At 38.2% G+C, this 17,379-nt stretch overlaps 1 protein-coding gene across 2 annotated transcripts in view; it reads right to left on the bottom strand.

The window, feature by feature from the left end:
- Window positions 1–1,630: 1,630 nt before the first annotated feature.
- The window catches only part of lrrc4ca (leucine rich repeat containing 4C, genome duplicate a), a 236,114-nt gene continuing 220,365 nt past the window's right edge, over window positions 1,631–17,379 (bottom strand). For both annotated transcript variants that reach the window (XM_054733213.2, XM_015964818.3), the window contains exon 3: window positions 1,631–7,197. In XM_054733213.2, coding sequence (XP_054589188.1) covers window positions 5,212–7,146 — 1,935 coding nt within the window. In that variant the 5' untranslated portion in view covers window positions 7,147–7,197 and the 3' untranslated portion in view covers window positions 1,631–5,211. The remainder of the gene's footprint in view (window positions 7,198–17,379) is intronic.

Consider the following 17,379-nt stretch of genomic DNA (forward strand, 5'->3'; position numbering starts at 1 on the left):
GGAATGTTGAGGGTCTGACCTCATGAGGAAATTACTATGCAGTGATTTTCTCCAAAATGACTGTGCTTAAATTGCTCTGAAAAGCAAATAATCACATCAGCGCCAAGAAACTTCATTTCCCATGATGCTTTGCACACGGAAGCATTGTGATGACGTCACCGCCTAGTACCAGAAACACGATCTGCGGGAGGCGGGAGCTTGGAGCTTTCCCGCGACTTCAAAGACTATAAATCATGAATGAGACAAAGAAACCTCGTTCTTTTGCCCAGGATACCTGGCGGTGAGGACACGCTTGTCGAACGCTCCGACTTCTTTGAGCACGCGGAAGCTCTAAGAGCCAAGTTGAGCCCACGGGACCGCTGATCTGCTCGTTTCTGCTCCCCTCCAGCTGATGTTTGAGGACACAGAACCAGCTGAGGGAAACAACAACTCCATCCAGCTCTCAGAAACGCTGTAAGTTGTCAAATTCAGCCCAAAAGGAACTTCGTTTTCTTTGTGTCCAGCCGTGGAGAAACACTCGTGGAGCCAAACAACGGAGAAAGCATCAAACCGACGGATGACGCTGGAAACTGCGGAAAAAAAACGGAGAACCGTCAAATCATAACAGCGGGGGACGCCTTGCTGCTTTGGTGATCAGAAAACTCATTTTTTTTCTCTCCTTTTCTTCTCCCGTTTCCTCTATAGTCCAGAATAAGCAATAAACCGCGTCTATTGCTTAAAAAGTAGCTTCGTGTTTTCCTCTTTCGTTCCAAATTCGTCCTTCGGGTCATTTTGAAAGAATAAACTGCTTATTAATCATTGTTTGGTATCTTTAAATGTTCGGCCATGGCCAGGCTGATAAACTAAGGATATTAACTCGTGATTAATCTTTTGTGTTGTTGCATGATCCTTTGAAATGTTTTGAGTGATTTAAGGTTAAGTTACTACTGATTCTAAGTGCTTTGGAAGTTAAAGTGCAAGTTGCCACCCACACTTTAGCCAGACAAAGGAGTCAGCCATCTTGTATTCAAGACTCCATTTTGAATCCATACACACGCACACACACTACTCCTTTGTGAGAACAAAGGACCCCATTCATACATCCTACATACACACAAAACACCTTGAACATTATTTTGAATATACATCCTTTTATTATATCACATGGTTATTATTCATTTATGCCACTGTTTATTCATTTGACAAATTGTTAATTAAACGTTATAAAATTCAGATTTTCGTCTCCAGTAGCTTTGTTGTGTCGAAGAGAAGTCTCTGCTCCAAGGATTCTACGAACTTCAAGAAAGACTGATAAGAGTTTTGGATTCAATTTTTCCCCGGAAAAAAGGGAATGGTGCCCCGTATATCTAAGAATATCTTAATTAATTAATAAATCAGTAAATATTTACATATTTACAGAATTTATTGAAGAATCCAAAAGTAAGTTAACGCTTACGAATTGTTCGCTCCTAATAACCCCAACACTGTTTATTATTTCATTGCTGAATAAAAGTATAATTCCATTTGCTTCTGATTTGATCCATTTTTCTGAACTTTGTCAGTCAGTAAACTCCGCTGCTCATGCTGACAGTTCTTTTTTTTTCAGTGTGAATATGCTGTTGCACAGGTTGGAAACAAGAATCAGACAATACAAAAAAACAACAATAGTTTATTTACCGTATTTTGTGTATGAACTACAAACTCTGGTCTCTATAATCAATCTTCATATCTTTTAAAGGTCATGAAAAATGCTTACATGAAAATCAATCCCTTACTCTGTTACATCATGTTTCGCTATTTTCACTTTTCAAACAGGTTGTTGGCACATGTAAAATCAGAATAATAATAAAAAAACAACAATTATTTTTTACTTTATTGTATTCTCAAAATGTGTTTTTTTTATAGAAATCTACCACTAGAACAGCATTCCCTCTCAGACAAAATAAATTAAAATAGTGGGAATAAAGGAATACTGACTTAAAATATTTAGTTATCTTACATACATGAGACAGTTTGTCAAAATGCAACAAATTGACCAACGACAATTTTAATTCCAAACTAAATTAGAAAAAGGAAACGGGGATACAAAATGTGTGTTTCACACCCAGGAACTTAAACACTGAACAATGACTCACACTCAGGCTCACTTCTGGTTTACAAATGTGCCAGACTCCACAAAAAGTAGCATTGATGGATGACCAGAGTCCAGGTGTTGGGTGGGGTGGGGGGGTGGGGGCGGGATGAGGTAATCCATAACAGATCTCTATGTGTTTAATTAGTCTGGATTCAAAATACCAAAGGACCTTATTTAAATCAGTAATCCCTTTAATTTGCATGTATCCCATTTCAGTGATTTAGAGAATAAATAAACTTTTCTGGACAGATCTCCATGCTGAGGGTTCTGTAGCCATCTGCTTTAGTGTCTGGAAAGGTTCTGGAGCTTCCATTGAAATGTTCTGCTGTTTTGATCTAGAAAATTAAAAAATACAATTGAATTTATAAATAACACGGACCTCATTGCTTATAAATATTGCATTTTATCCTCATTTAAAATGAAAAAGGGGTGTTTTTTGCACATCATATCAAATCTTTTGAAGATTACCAAGTATAATCATTTTAAAAGCAGATTTTATATCTTTGTAAAATGCACTGACGGTTTTTATTTTTCAATTTATTCATCTAGAATTAGATCAAAGTAATGTCTAATTCTAATTTGTCATCTGATGGGCTAAATTTTGTTCACCATATTTATCTTTCATAATTAACTTTTGGTAAATATTTAAACAAATAATAAAATCTGTATATAGAGGACACACGTTTTGAGACAAAATGACTTGTGAACTTAAGTAATAAAATGTAATTGCTACATTAGACGAGACTTGTCAGACTTGCTGAAAACTTTTAATGTTGCTCTTAATTTAGTAAAATCTATAAAAAGAAATATGTATTTCTTTCAATATTGATAATAATTGTCATTGATTAAAAAATGTGTAAACTCACTGGCAAGAAAAAATGAGTTTCCCACAGATTTGATGAAATCTGAAATAAATGTTAAAATTTAACCATTAAAATATTTTGATTAATGGGCCAGATGTCATACTGGTGGGATATGCTATGATAGTAACCTGGCCTCAATAGAAATTTTACTTTTGAGATCAAACAGAAATAATAATAATAATAATAATCACTTCCTAAAAGTAAACCAAGAACCATCTGCCAAATGCCTGCCTAACCACTGCCTTTATGGTGCTTGGCACCATTTTGCACAGTTAGGGACCTTGAAATGGTTTCTACGATATGGCCGCCCACAGAGCTTAGTCTATCCAAAGCCCATGGGCACATCAATTAAAATGTAAATTGTGTTGTCAACTAGGGGAGAGGAAGGGAAGCAGGTGCAACTCAAACATCTGGTTGATGCCTGATCCCACACATTGAGGCTGCTTGTAAAGCCTCTTGTAGCATAAGTCTTGCCACTCAGGGCCAAGTGCTACGGCTGGCTGGGGCAGGGTGTGAATCTGGGGCTGCCTAACATCCCCATGTGGAAATGTAGCATATTAATGACAAGCAATGTGCATAGACAGCTGTATTAAGACTTTACACTCGTTCTTCAGTTCTGATTATGACAGTGTCTTCTCGCAGACCTGTAGAAGGGACAGGTCCCAACATACTGAAATGTGCAACAGTGCACTGTGGAACTGGGTAAAACTTGCCAAATTTTAGAGAGGTCCTTCACTCATATGTTATTACAGTTGCAGGGTCTATAGCAGGAACATATGCCTTGTAAGGTGTACTCTAGGAAATACAGCTCAGATGTGCCTGTTTCACCATGAAGAATTCAGCCGGAAGAGAAAGTAGCTTCACACGGCAGGACTTGGAGTTTGGAAATCTCGCCTCAGATTGGTTAACAGCAACGCAACTCTACCACTGACTCTGATTGCTCTGTAATGTTGGTGTTTTACCTCCACAAATAAAAAGCCTGATGGATGCTGTGTTGTGGAGTTGCTAATGTTAGCGGTTAGCTTCTACTAGCCGATACGTTCTCTGCTATTTCCTAGAACCAGAAGGAACCAACGGCAGCCTTCCCCATCATGAGTCAAGATGGGTACGTCTGAATGTTACGTGACAGTGTGACGTAGTTCTGTCAGGCCTTCAAATCCTACAGTTTAACCGTCTATTTTCATCCAGAAGCTAATGCAGGAGATATTTGTAGCAGACTATTTTCATGTTTAGCCTGCATGCCAAGCTCTGAATGACTGATCATTTAAAAACATGATGTGTAAACTGGTTTCTCAGTGAAAGAGCTCTTTAAAGTCACTAATATAAAGAGAGACTTTGATCATGATTAAATTTATTTTTTACACTTTAAAAAGGCAACTTTTGAATTTCAGAATCTCTGTAATTCCTAATTTAACCAATGGTTATGTAATAGGAATAAACAAAATTAAACCCCAAAACTATTGAGAAACCACTTGCATCAAGACATTGTTCATACTTCCATTCAAATTATATTTAACATAAGCATATTGGATAAAAAGAAAAAGATCACAAGATTTTGTTATAAGAAAAAAATCAATAATTAGGAGCTTATATGTCAAAAGAAGGAGCCATTTCCCTTTATCCAAGATCCATTGGACTACTGATGACAGATCAGGCGCCTAATGTATGTGACAGTTATAATTAAACAGTGAATAATGGTCAGATTTCATCAGCGACACTTTCATTCTGTCAAGTGTTTAATTCAGCTATGTTCCAGATGGTCACAAAAGATTTCAATCACTTCACCCACAGCTGGAGAAAATCCCTAATGCGCTCTAAATTTCCTTGATAGATGGAGGAAAATTAGGTAACGCACTCTGATCCAAATTCTGCAGTTCTACCAAAAGAACAACCTGAAAGGAATTATATATTTTTAACAGATATGTAAACCCATGTGTGACATGATAAGAAAACATAACACATGAATTAAGTGATTTAAAAATAATTTCAGAATTATTTTTTTCTTGATTCAACGACAATATTTTTTTCTTAAATAAATAACTTCTGTTTTGTAAAGACACTTTTTGAAACAGTAGACATATTCTAATTCCAAAAGTCTTTGAATTAACATCGCCAGCCAGTGATTTGCCAAACACAAGTTTGTTTCTTCATGTTTGCGCTACAGTCTTCGTGACTAACTGTCGGCACTGTCCTGTCAGTAATGCCACTGTGTAATGCCAACATCAGACAAAAGAATTAGATTTGGGTCTCTTGTACATTGTCTTTTGAGGTCGCTCGAATTAACAAAGGTTCGTGCGCTGAGCTGTGTATGGAATTGATGGTAGAGGCATGGTTGTAAGCAGTCTTGTAGGTGTTGTAGTGGTTGAGGTGCTCATGCTCCAGAGGTGGCAGAGTCAGGTGCCCCTCCATTCCTGGGCCCCCAGTCACACAGTCCTCATCCACATTGATGATCTCGATGGCACGCGTGGGTGCGTGGTGGTTCTGCTGGTGGTGTTGTTTGCGCATCTTGTAGAAAATGATCAGCATTACGGCTGCCATGAGTGTGATGGCAACAAAGCAACCAATTATGATCTTGGTTGTTTTCATCACCTCATCCAAGCCGTTCAGTGAGCTCTCCGTTACGGGGATTGTGTAGGTCTTCTCGGTGGCACGAGTAGAGAGTGGGGTTCGAACCGTAGTGGTTGTTGTTGAGGTGGATGAAAGAATCTCCCACATTCCAACAGAGGGTGTGGGGCCCACTTTCTGTTGAAGGGTAGTGGTGAAGCCTTCGTGATGCGGTGTTTCTATCGTCTCTACCGTCACTGTGGTGAAGTAGCTGAAACTGCTGTTCTCCGTCGAGGACACATTGAGTGTTGCGGATGCTGTAGTGTTGCCTGCAGAATTACTGACCATGCATGTATAAGTGCCTGTGTCCTGCATGGTAACATTAGTAAAATTCAGTGTACCATCATTCAGCACAGAGATTCTGACCTTGTATGCACCGTGTGTCATAATGGAACCATTAGGCGTAATCCAACTTACAGAGGTCAAAGAGCTGGCTCTGCATTTCAGCTCTGCAGCACTTCCCTCTGTCACATTTAGGTCTGTAGGGGGCTCCACAATAACAGGAGCATAACAGTGAAAGTAATTCTGGTCCAGCTCACCAATGTATCGTCCTTTATAAAGAGCAGGTGAGCTGCATCGGGCACAGCAGCTGGTGTTTGCTGGTACCATCTCCTTTAGCCACCAGCTTAGCCAGAGGATGTCACAGTTGCAATTCCATGGGTTGTGGTGCAAGTGCACCCTCTCCAGGTGATGTAAAGGAGTGAAAAGATCATGGGGTAAAAGGGTTAGGTTATTGTGGGCTAGATTAAGCTCCACGAGGGACTGGAGGTCATCAAATGAGTTCCTTTCTATGGTCTGTATCTGAGCATGCATCATCCATAGTTTTTGCAAGTGGATAAGCCCTTTAAAAGAACCAGGTCGAATAATAGATAACTGGTTTCCAGACATCTCCAGTTCATCTAGCTTTACCAAAGGTGTAAGGTTGGGAATTTCTTTCAGATTGCACATTCCCAAGTTTAAGTAGCGAAGGTTGCTCAATCCTTCAAAGGCTCCTTCTGATATGTAGGAGAGTCGTTTGAGCTCACCAAGGTCCAACCTTCTTAAGGAGGGAACTCTGTTGAAAGCATAAGAAGGAATGCTCTCTACTGGGTTATTTCTAAGCCAAAGCTCCTTCAGTTTGGATAGGTAGTCAAAAGCTCCATTTGGGATGGTGGTGAGTCGATTATCAAAAAGCTCCAAGGTATTGAGGCTGGCCAAGCCATTAAAGGCCCCAAGCTCAATTTTGCGTATGTGGTTTTTGCTCAGTTGAAGGATCTCCAAATGTCTTAGGTGCTTGAAGCTGTCCACCTTAATGACCTGAATGAGGTTTTCTTGCAGATTCAGGTAGCGTGTGTTGGTAGAGATGCCATCAGGGACTTCTCGCAAGCCTCTGCGGGTGCAGATGACTTTACTGAACTGGTTGCTGCAAGAACAAACAGACGGGCACGTCTGAGCACGCACAAGTCCTGCCACCACCAGCAGCTGCAGGGCAAGGAGCAGTACAAATAAAGGGTCGGAAAAGGCCCGGTTCCACCTAGGACCTCGCATCATCTGCTGCTGCTGAGAGGAGGTCATCTTGTTGAACATTCATAATTCATTGACTTGTCTTTCACTCTGCTTAAAGAGGATTTGTGGCCACTGGAAAGAAAAGAGAGAAAAAAGAAAAACTTCCATTAGAAACAGTAATAAAGTCCAAGTTTAATGGATGTCTGATACCTTCATAAAAATATGACATACTGGGTAAATTTTACAGCAAAAAATGTCGTATTAACCCTTTGATGCATAAAGGTCACTACAGTGGACAGGTACTCAAAATTGTTATTTATTTGTTTTTGCTATTAAGCACAGCTGTTGAAGACTTTATTGCATTTGAGCCCCTCCATTTGGACTTCAGTAAGCCAAGCCAACATATTTCATTCTCAGAATGCACACTGCCCACTGAAGTGGACATGTAATAAATTATTTGTAAATTATAAAATTTTACAAAAACTATTTGTTGAAATTTGTTTCATTCACACCTAAAGACGAATGAAAAAAAATGTTAAAGAAAATCATGGTTGAAGATTTCATAATTCATGCATGAAAGGGTTAATAAATCATTTTCTTGAGCCAGTGTGTGCTAAATTGACCCTTTGCAGGGTTAATGAAATGTCACTCAGACTCCCGCTGCCCTCAGTGGCCAGAATATCACATTTGCAACTTCAGAGTGGCGGGTTGCCCCCTGTTAGACTTAGTAACGTGGATCTGACATGCTAGCTGTGGAGTGTGCTTCCAGCATGTTTTAGATTGCAAACACAGCTGATTTGTCTGATTTAGTATTGAATCACTCTTGTAGAAACTAATGAAAGGGTAGGAGACATTTCCGCATTTAGATTAAGGTGTTAAAAAGATGAACGCACAACGAGGTCGAGTATCATTTTAGATTTCACTAACGGACATTGAAGGTGATAAAAGCAAGCCAGAACTGTATCCCTTTAACCGTTTTAGACATTGAAAAACTTTATTGTGTAATCGTTTCCTACTTTCCTTTTGATAACCCCAAATGTTACCATTCCCTAAGAGTGGTTAAAGGAGCAGCTATTCAGTTTCCGAGATGAAAAACAACAAAAAATAAATTGTTTTACAAAAAGAAAATGTCAGTGCATGTTAAGTGGATTCTAAATCATGTTCTGTTTATCTTTTCTTTTTTGTGTGCAAGGTAATAATTCTAAATCATTTTCTTACTACTAAATTAGGAGACTGTTGGATATTTTTATTACACAAACTCTTCATTTTTTCACTTTTTGATAAGCTGCAGCTCAGTGGAAAATAGTTTAAAATGGTGTAGTTCATTGTTTAACTACAAAAAACATGAAAGTCGTGTTTTCACGCTGCCTCCCACTCAGACTTTTAATTTTCAGACTTCCATGTGAGAATTTTCAGACTGTTGAATATTATATTTCTTTCAGTTTCTATTCAGTTGGATCCAGGCTTAGCAAACAAAGAGCAATTTGGATAAAAGCATGTTTAACACACATAATTATTGACTTAGTGTTTATGGTCAGTTGTGCTTACTAGTAATTTATCACTGACACAAGACATCTAAATTAGTTAGTGCATGTTGTGGTAGTTAGTATTATGTGTTTGTTATGGATATCATGGTGTTTCCCATGCTGATGCATTGGTAGAGTTCTCCTAATAGCACTCACTTTACCGTAGAACTTTTGCTTTTGTTATAAAATAAAAATGATTTTGTTTATTTGCACAGGCACACACGGGTTTACAAGGGTCTGTTAACTGTTCAGCTCTAACATTGTTCTCCAATAAAAATTGTATAAAGCTGGAACCATTTTAGTATTTCCCGCCATGTACAATTATAAACTCGGAAGCAAGGGGAACCTATGAGGTTATGATATTTTAAGAAATTGTTTGCATTGCTTGTATATTTTCATTGTTTTTCTCCTTATAACTCTGCAGCGAGCCTCATTACTGAGACTCAAAAGGAACCAAAACATTTCTCTCTTACTTGCTTCTCCTCTCTGGCTCCCTGTTAGATTCTGTATTGATTTTAAAATCTCACTCCTCACCTTTAAAGCATAAAACGGCCTTGCCTGTAAATTTATCACAGACCTTACTGACATGGTATGCACCCCACTGATAGACTGAGCACCCAGCTAACTGTTCCCATGTCACAGTTTTTGACAAAAGGAGATCAGGCCTTGTCCATTAGTGACCCCATTTTTATGGAAATTGCTGGAGTCTGGCCAACTGAATCCTTGTCAATCCTGAAAAGATATATATATATATATATATATATATATATATATATATATATATATATATATATATATATATATATATATTCACTTGTAAGTCACTTTGGACAAAAGTGTCTGCTAAATACATAAACATATATCTATATATATATATATATATATATATATATGTATATATATATATATGTATATGTATATCTATATATATATATATATATATATGTATATATATATATATATATATATATATATATATATATATATATATATATGTGTGTGTGTGTGTGTGTGTGTGTGTGTGTGTGTGTATGAGGCCGGTTTGTGTTTACACAGCCTTCTGAGGAACACAGGCGTAGGCAAGGACATGGGCAAGATCCGCTAAAGAGCTGTGAAAAGGCCTGTGGTGTCATTCCTAAGTGACATTAAACAAAAGCGGGCACTTACTGGAGACTCGGATATGAAGCGCATGCTTCTCATTCAGTTCGCTCACATGAGCATCGAATTCGATTTAGGTTGATCTAAGTAATAAACTGGGAGCCTTTATCCTAGTATGTTAGAACACCACATCCTCAAATGAAGTTTGTTCTCCTCGGCATTCTTCCAGTTAGCTTATGGCAATACAAATAAAAAAATAAAAAACGCTTGCGAGACTGAAGCAGACAACGTAAAAAGGATATGCACAATGGCGAAAGGAATAGACAACTACAACAATGCTTCAGCACAGCTCATTTGGTACACGCTGTACTGAAATGTAATGATTTTATGACTTTATTTTTTCTGATTTAATCAGATTCTGTTTTGAGAACATTTTGATTTTATGATATTAATCTATTTATGATTTTATGATTTTGTTTTATTTTGTTTTGATGAATGTGAAGCACTTTGTGATTCCATGTCTGTGATAAGTGCTACATAAATAACATTTACTTACATGCTTACTTTACTGTTTAATGGTGTTACAAATGTAACTTTATGGCAATGCTATTATTAGAACACCACTTTCATAGACTTCACTTCCGGAAGTCAACAGCTCCAATGAGCCATTTCTATGCAGATGCAGTCGGGTACCTATGCTGCATTATCTGGGTTCTTCAGCATGGTTAGAACCAGTTCGCCTTCAGAAATTCTAACGCGTTTACTTCACATATCTTACAGTAGGCTGCAAACACAAGCGCAGATCATAAATAATGCTATTTTGAAATCCTGCTGGTATTGTTAGCATGACAGACAAACCCTCAGGAACTGTGTTGCAGCATTTTGTGCTTCAGTACGTTTTGTACAACATGCAGCCAAATCTGCAACCACAAGTTTTCCATTTAACTACTTATTAACGTAAGGACGGAAACTGACTCCAAAGCAGCCAAATTGTTGGCTGGTGTATTAAAAAAGGGGTGTTTAGGTGTTTTCACAGTCAAATGTGCAAAGGATAATGTTGTTTATAGATTTGTAATTAATAATTCGTAATCATACACTAACTGTACACGGTTCATTTAGCATGTTTTTTGTTTTCTCATAATGATGTTAAAACTGCTAATTATCGTGAGTTTTTATTTTATCCAGCTAAAGCTAAATTTAGGTATTAATAAGACCACCAAAATAAACTGCAGTTATCATTTGTAAACAACTCCTCTAGCAAACCTCATTGTTTCCATTTACACATAAATATATCAAACATCAAAAAGAAATTAACTAATAAATGCAAAACTTTATAAAAATTATAACAGCAGAAAATGTGAAATTGATTTGAAAAGCAAAACAATATGTCAGCAGGCTGATGGTGAGAAAAGCCAAACTGGATGCACACTGTGCAGTGATGGAAGTAGACGAAATGAGATCTAAGACTTAGATTAGGAAAATAATGTATTTTTCTACTTTTGAAAAAGACTAAAAACTGCAAGCTGCCTCTTTCTCTTGTACAAAGAACTAAGGAATGGCCCAGATGAGCAAAAGGAGTGTGAAATCTTCAAAATTGAAACTATTGTTTAGCTTTACGCAATTAAGTGGCACTCACTGAAACAAACTAGAACATATTCAGTATAATGTTTTATTAAACATCTTTAGTTTATCAAGGCTTAATAAATAGATTCAGTTCATGTTAAAGACAACCATACAAGTAAAGTAAAAATGGTGACCATCAAAACAGAACAGACTACCTCAGATTACAGTATGTTGGATGCTTTGCAGAGCATGCCTCTTTCATTCATTCACAAAAACTCTCAAGAGATTTCCAACATTGCATGATTTCACACATCCATGAGCTTATGATGTTTTGATTTTTTCTTCTTTTTTTTTTTTTTTTTTTTTTTTTTTACTGAGGCACACTTTGACACATCCAGATTCAAACCAGTGACTAACTGATCTACCACAGAGCCACAGCTGCTCTTTACTTGCATATTATAGCGCCCCAAGTTGGTTGAGGTTAAATATAGATTAATTTGCCTTCTTTACAGACATCCATCTGTTATCATTTGTTTATCTGTGGTCAGTCAGTGGAGGCAGAAGCCTAAGCAGAGAGGCCCAAACTTCCCTCTCCCCAGCCACTTGGGCCAGCTTCTCCGGGGGAATCCAAAGTTCTTTCCTGGCCATCAGAGAGACATAGTCCCTCCAGGGTGTCCTGGGTCTTTCTTCAGGCCTCCTCTCGGTTGGAAGTGCCCAGACAACCTCACCAGGAAGGCATCCTAACCAGATGCCCGAGCCAACTCAACTGGCTCCTCTTGATGTGGAGGAGCAGCGGATCTATTTTAAGCCCCTCCCGTATGACCGAGCTTCTCACCCATCTTGTCCTTTTGGCCACTACCCAAAGCTCGTGACCATAGGCGAGGGCAGGAAGGTAGATCGACCGGTAAATCGAGAGCTTCGCCTTCTGGCTCAGATCTCTCTTCACCACGACAGACCGTGACAGACAGATTATGTTTATAATCCCATAAATTTAGTCTCCTTGTAATTTCACTAATAATAATAATAATAATAATAATAATAATAATAATAATAATAATAATAATAATAAGAAGAAGAAGAAGAAGAAGAAGTCTGTAGATTTGTCAGAACACAATGGCTCACTTTCACTTTGTGCATGTAAGAATCTTAAATATTTTCATACATATTTGTGTTATTATTAAAATATTAAGCTAAAGTACCAGATGGTCTAAAACCAAACAATATACTCAAAGATCTAATTTAATGATGTTTCTATAAAGGGAAGTGATATTCAGTACACACAAGTAATTAATCCAAGCCCAAAAGGCAAAATCGTTCATTGGTCAAAAGATAAATTGTAATAAAAATATGGGAAATGAAAATATTTCTCCCTAGACCTAAGTAATATTTTTTTAAGTGCAGCTAAACATAGAAGGTGATACCATGGCAACAAAGCTTTTTACAAATATGCTGATTATAAGTCAACACTCCACACTAGTCCTTGGGGTAATGTGGTCAGTATGCTTGTAACTTTAGCCAAGCATCCTTTTCATTTTATTCTGCACAAATCATCTCTGAGAAACTGGTACCAACACAACACAACCAACAAGAAAACCATTAACCTTCAAGACCCATTGTTTAAACCAGTGGTTCCCAAACTTATTTAGCCGCGCACCCCCTTCTATGTCCCGACCATGTTGACGCACCCCCCAGCCCCCACATCAGGGCATGGATATATATATATATATATATATATATATATATATATATATATATATATATATATATATATATATATATATATATAAATATATATACATACATACATATATATATATATATATATATATATATATATATATATATATATATCAGACGTCAAGCTAAACAGAATGGGTTAAAAAATATGATCGACCTTTTTCCCCATCACTTTCATTTTTTAAATAGTAATTAATAAACATTCGATACCATTACAATTTCCTTTGCTTTAATTTTAAATAAATATTTAGAGTGCCCAGGTAGCACATAAAAATGCAATTTAACGGTTTTCTTAAAGTAGGAACGTTTAACCTGTGCGGCCAGAGCGCTCTCCTTCCTTCTGCTCTGCGTAAACCTGAGCTGATCACCTACTTGTGCGTGATCAAATGTCTATAGGGGAAAGATGGAAAAGATATAGCCATGAGGTTCACTTTTGCCTCAGACCTACATATTGCTCTTTTATGGTGTGGCTGAATCTGTGATCCGCTGCCACGCGGACTGGAATAACAAATGCTGCAGTAACATGAGTTAGAGTCAGGTTCGGAGTCACTGGCTGGAGCGGACCCGACGTTTAATACGTCATCCCAAAATAGAAGCTAATATCTTAATTTAACCTAGAATGAAAAATGTTATAAAACCTCTTAAAAGTTTTTATCACGGAGGAGGCAGCGCTCATTTCTGCCTTCACTCTGATGGCGCGCTGGAGTTTGCGCTGCGTGTGCGCTTATTGAATCTGTGTGTGTGTGTGTGTGTGTGTGTGTGTGTGTGTGTGTGTGTGTGTGTGTGTGTGTGTGTGTGTGTGTGTGTGTGTGTGTGTGTGTGTGTGTGTGTGTGTGTGTGTGTGTGTGCGTTCGTGCGCGCGGCACAGCTCCATGAGCCGCTCAAGTCACCGCGTCTCGTTATTGGCGCTATTTAAACCAATGTTGTAAAATGACTTCTGCCCAGCCCAGATGTGCTCACTTGTGCACCCGTGAGCCGTGGTTCCACTGGAACGCGTCTGACCTCTGACCGACGCACTCTGAACTTCAGATCATCAGCGCGCTGTTAATAGCCTGAATGGGAATCGTTTCTTGATTTATTTTGTTACATCCACAATGTTCTGTGTGAGGTTTGCAATGTCAGAACACCTGCATGAGACAGGTGTTAATTACAATCTGCCAGAATGACTCACCACCTTCAGATTCCTCCAACATCGTTAAAAATGACCAAATACGGAACATATCGGCGTGCGCAGGCCAGAGTGCTGAAGCTCGGAGCACATTATTATTATGAAGCTAGGGCACATGTGGAGGACACACCCCCACGCAAAAATATACTTGTTTTCAATTACATTTATTGTGCCCACTTACTTTTGTCTTAGGCCCACCCACAAATGAGTTTCTGGCTACGCTAATTGTGACGTGTGACAGACTTCTCTGAGCTCCGCAGCCATTACACTTTTCATCTCGCGCACCCCCTAGCGGCAGCTCCACGCTTTGGGAATCCCTGGTTTAAACGATTCAACAAACCAATATAAACATAAATACACCATTTAATGTCTAAAATTGGTTCTATTCCTATTACTTAGTGCATGGAAGTTCTATTGTAGCTTATTCTCTACTCTCAGACTGTTTCATAAAAGCTTTAAATCTGGGGTCTAGATTATATTATTGCATTATAATTCAGTCTGAAACGGTTAAATTATTTAGCAGCAGCACAGAGTTAATGGTTGGGAAAATAAGATTTTCTCCTCCTATATAGTCAACAAACATGCCATGCTCAAAATCTGCAGAAACACATTCATGGCTTCATTCATAAGGTGGACAGACTGATTGTAGATGCACTTGAGTCTTAATAAGCGCTTGCTGATTATGAACTTTTCAGCAAACAGTGAGTGGAGGAAGCTCTCTCTCTCTCTCTCTCTCTCTCTCTCTCTCTCTCTCTCTCTCTCTCTCTCTCTCTCTCTCTCTCTCTCTCTCTCTCTCCTCTGGGCTGCATGGAGAGAGGGAGGATGATAACGAATGGTGAAGCATGAGAAATTTATGGCAGAGGAAGGTTTGCATGTTTTGCAGAGAGATGGAAAGAAAGAGAGTGCAGGAGAGATTAATGAGATATAAATCAAATCAGGTCACGTCTCGATAATGCCAGCAATCTTGCAACAGCTTTAAATATAAGGCAGAAACCTTTCAGGAATCAAGGAGGGGAGTGTGTGTGTGTGTGGGTGGGTGGTGGTGGGGATCCATCACACTCGCACACCCATCTCTGCAGCCATACTGCATGAAAGAAGGATGGAATACTTAGTTTTTGTTCAACATTAACATAGCCCAGCTTTTTTTGTGGTGCGAAAACGTGATGCAACATATTGCCCTTGAGCCCGGAGCTGCTTTGGATCTGCTGCTAAACGTAAATGTTTTGAAAATCATTCAAATCTGGGTCTTTGAAATTTGTGGAACAAAAAAGTGAAAAAATAAAATAAAAAAATCGTGGCACTTTGACACATACTGCCAACTTAAACATTGTTATGGACCAACAAAAGCCCCTGGTAGTACACGGAGGATGATCCCATGTGCCAATTAAAATGCTTTCAAACTTTTAAGATACCAAACCAAACTCGTTTCCACAGAACAAGTCCTGACATGTTGAGCTCCTCTACTACTCACAAATGTGTTTTATACATTTCAGGCATGAGATCTCAGTTTTAATGACTAACTTCAGGCTGAGCTTGGTCGCGAGGAAGAAAATACACATCAAACCAAAATTTCTATTACTCTATTGCTTATACAGTTTTTAGGAGCCAATGTGTCACTTATTTGCTATGATAATACAAAAAAATAAAATAAAATACAAGTTTGGGCAACTCTTAAGCATTTTATAATGTAGCTTGTTTTGACAAACCGTAGCAATAAAGAAAACAAAAATCATATATGACATATTACTCTTTAAAGTTAGAATGCAATGTTCAATAAAATGTTCATTAAAATGTCCATGAAGTTTGTTTTTGCTCAGGGGTAAACTCAGTTGTGATTATAGTAGGTGTTGTGTAGACTAGCACCCATCCATCCATTTTCAGCCGCTTATCTGGGATCGGGTCACGGGGGCAGTATCCTAAGCAGAGATGCCCAGACTTCCCTCTCCCCAGCCACTTGAGTCAGCTCCTCCGGGGGAATCCTAAGGTGATCCCTGGCCAGCCACGAGACATAGTGCCTCTAGCGTGTCCTGGGTATTCCTTTAGGCCTTATCCCAGCTGGACATGCCCGGAAAGCCTCACCAGGGAGGCATCCAGAAGGCATCCTAACTTGATGCCCGAGCCACCTCAACTGGCTCCTCCTGATGGGGAGGATGACTGACACAAGTATGACAAAAGCAAGCTACAGAATTCCGTACTTGTTAGGGTTTTTGCACTCTCAGCACATGCTTCTTCTGAGCTTCTTTCTGCAAACATGTAGCTTCACTACTTATAATTGCACATCTTTCCTTATTTTTGACTGAGGCCATTATTGGTGATGCCTCACTGAGTCAAAATGATATCTGCTAGGAGAGTGCTGTGTCACTGAAGCATAACAGGGATAATGTATCACTACTTCCAGGCATTGTGTTTGTCGTGCAGCTTTAGATTAACTTTATGGAGGCGTAGAGCTACTGGAATTCCCCTTAATCACATCTAGAGTGACATCAGCTTTTTTTAAATCTATTGAACTTGTAATATTTTACATGGTTTATTTGGTCATCTACTTTGAAATTGCATTTAAGTTCAGTTTAAGTGCTGATTAAAAATAGTTTTTATTTGAATTTTTTTCGAATTAGTTTAGATAATCAAATGCCAGCATTAGACAAAAATAACAAGGTGTGTGTGTGTGTGTGTGTGTGTGTGTGTGTGTGTGTGTGTGTGTGTGTGTGTGTGTGTGTGTGTGTGTGTGTGTGTGTGTGTGTGTGTGTTGTTACATCAGGAGTAAAAGTAACACCGCATTTCAGGAAAAAAAACTTAAGAAATCATTGTAGTAACCAAGTATGGTGGTGGTAATGTGATTACCTTGCTCTGCTAAAAACCTAAAGAAACACTTTCATAATTATTTATTTTGCAGATATGACACATTTGAAGCTATAATAGCAAACTTAGAAGACAAATTAGTTTAAAAAATAATTTGCACATTTCAACAACATTCTAACATAGAATATATTGTGGAGTTTAAAAAAACAATTAAACATTAATAAAAATAAATAAAATATATAAAAAATATATATAAAGTGGTTCTTTGGCATTTGTCTAAAAACCACTGCCAAGTAAACATTTCAAACCGAAAGCAACTATTGGAACATTCAGTGCACACCATCAGCAGAGCACCACTGGTGTGAGAGGCTCCCAGCTCTATAATAATAATAATAATATATATATATATATATATATATATAT

The sequence above is a fragment of the Nothobranchius furzeri genome, chromosome 4 (assembly GCF_043380555.1).
Source record: "Nothobranchius furzeri strain GRZ-AD chromosome 4, NfurGRZ-RIMD1, whole genome shotgun sequence".
NCBI lineage: Eukaryota > Metazoa > Chordata > Actinopteri > Cyprinodontiformes > Nothobranchiidae > Nothobranchius > Nothobranchius furzeri.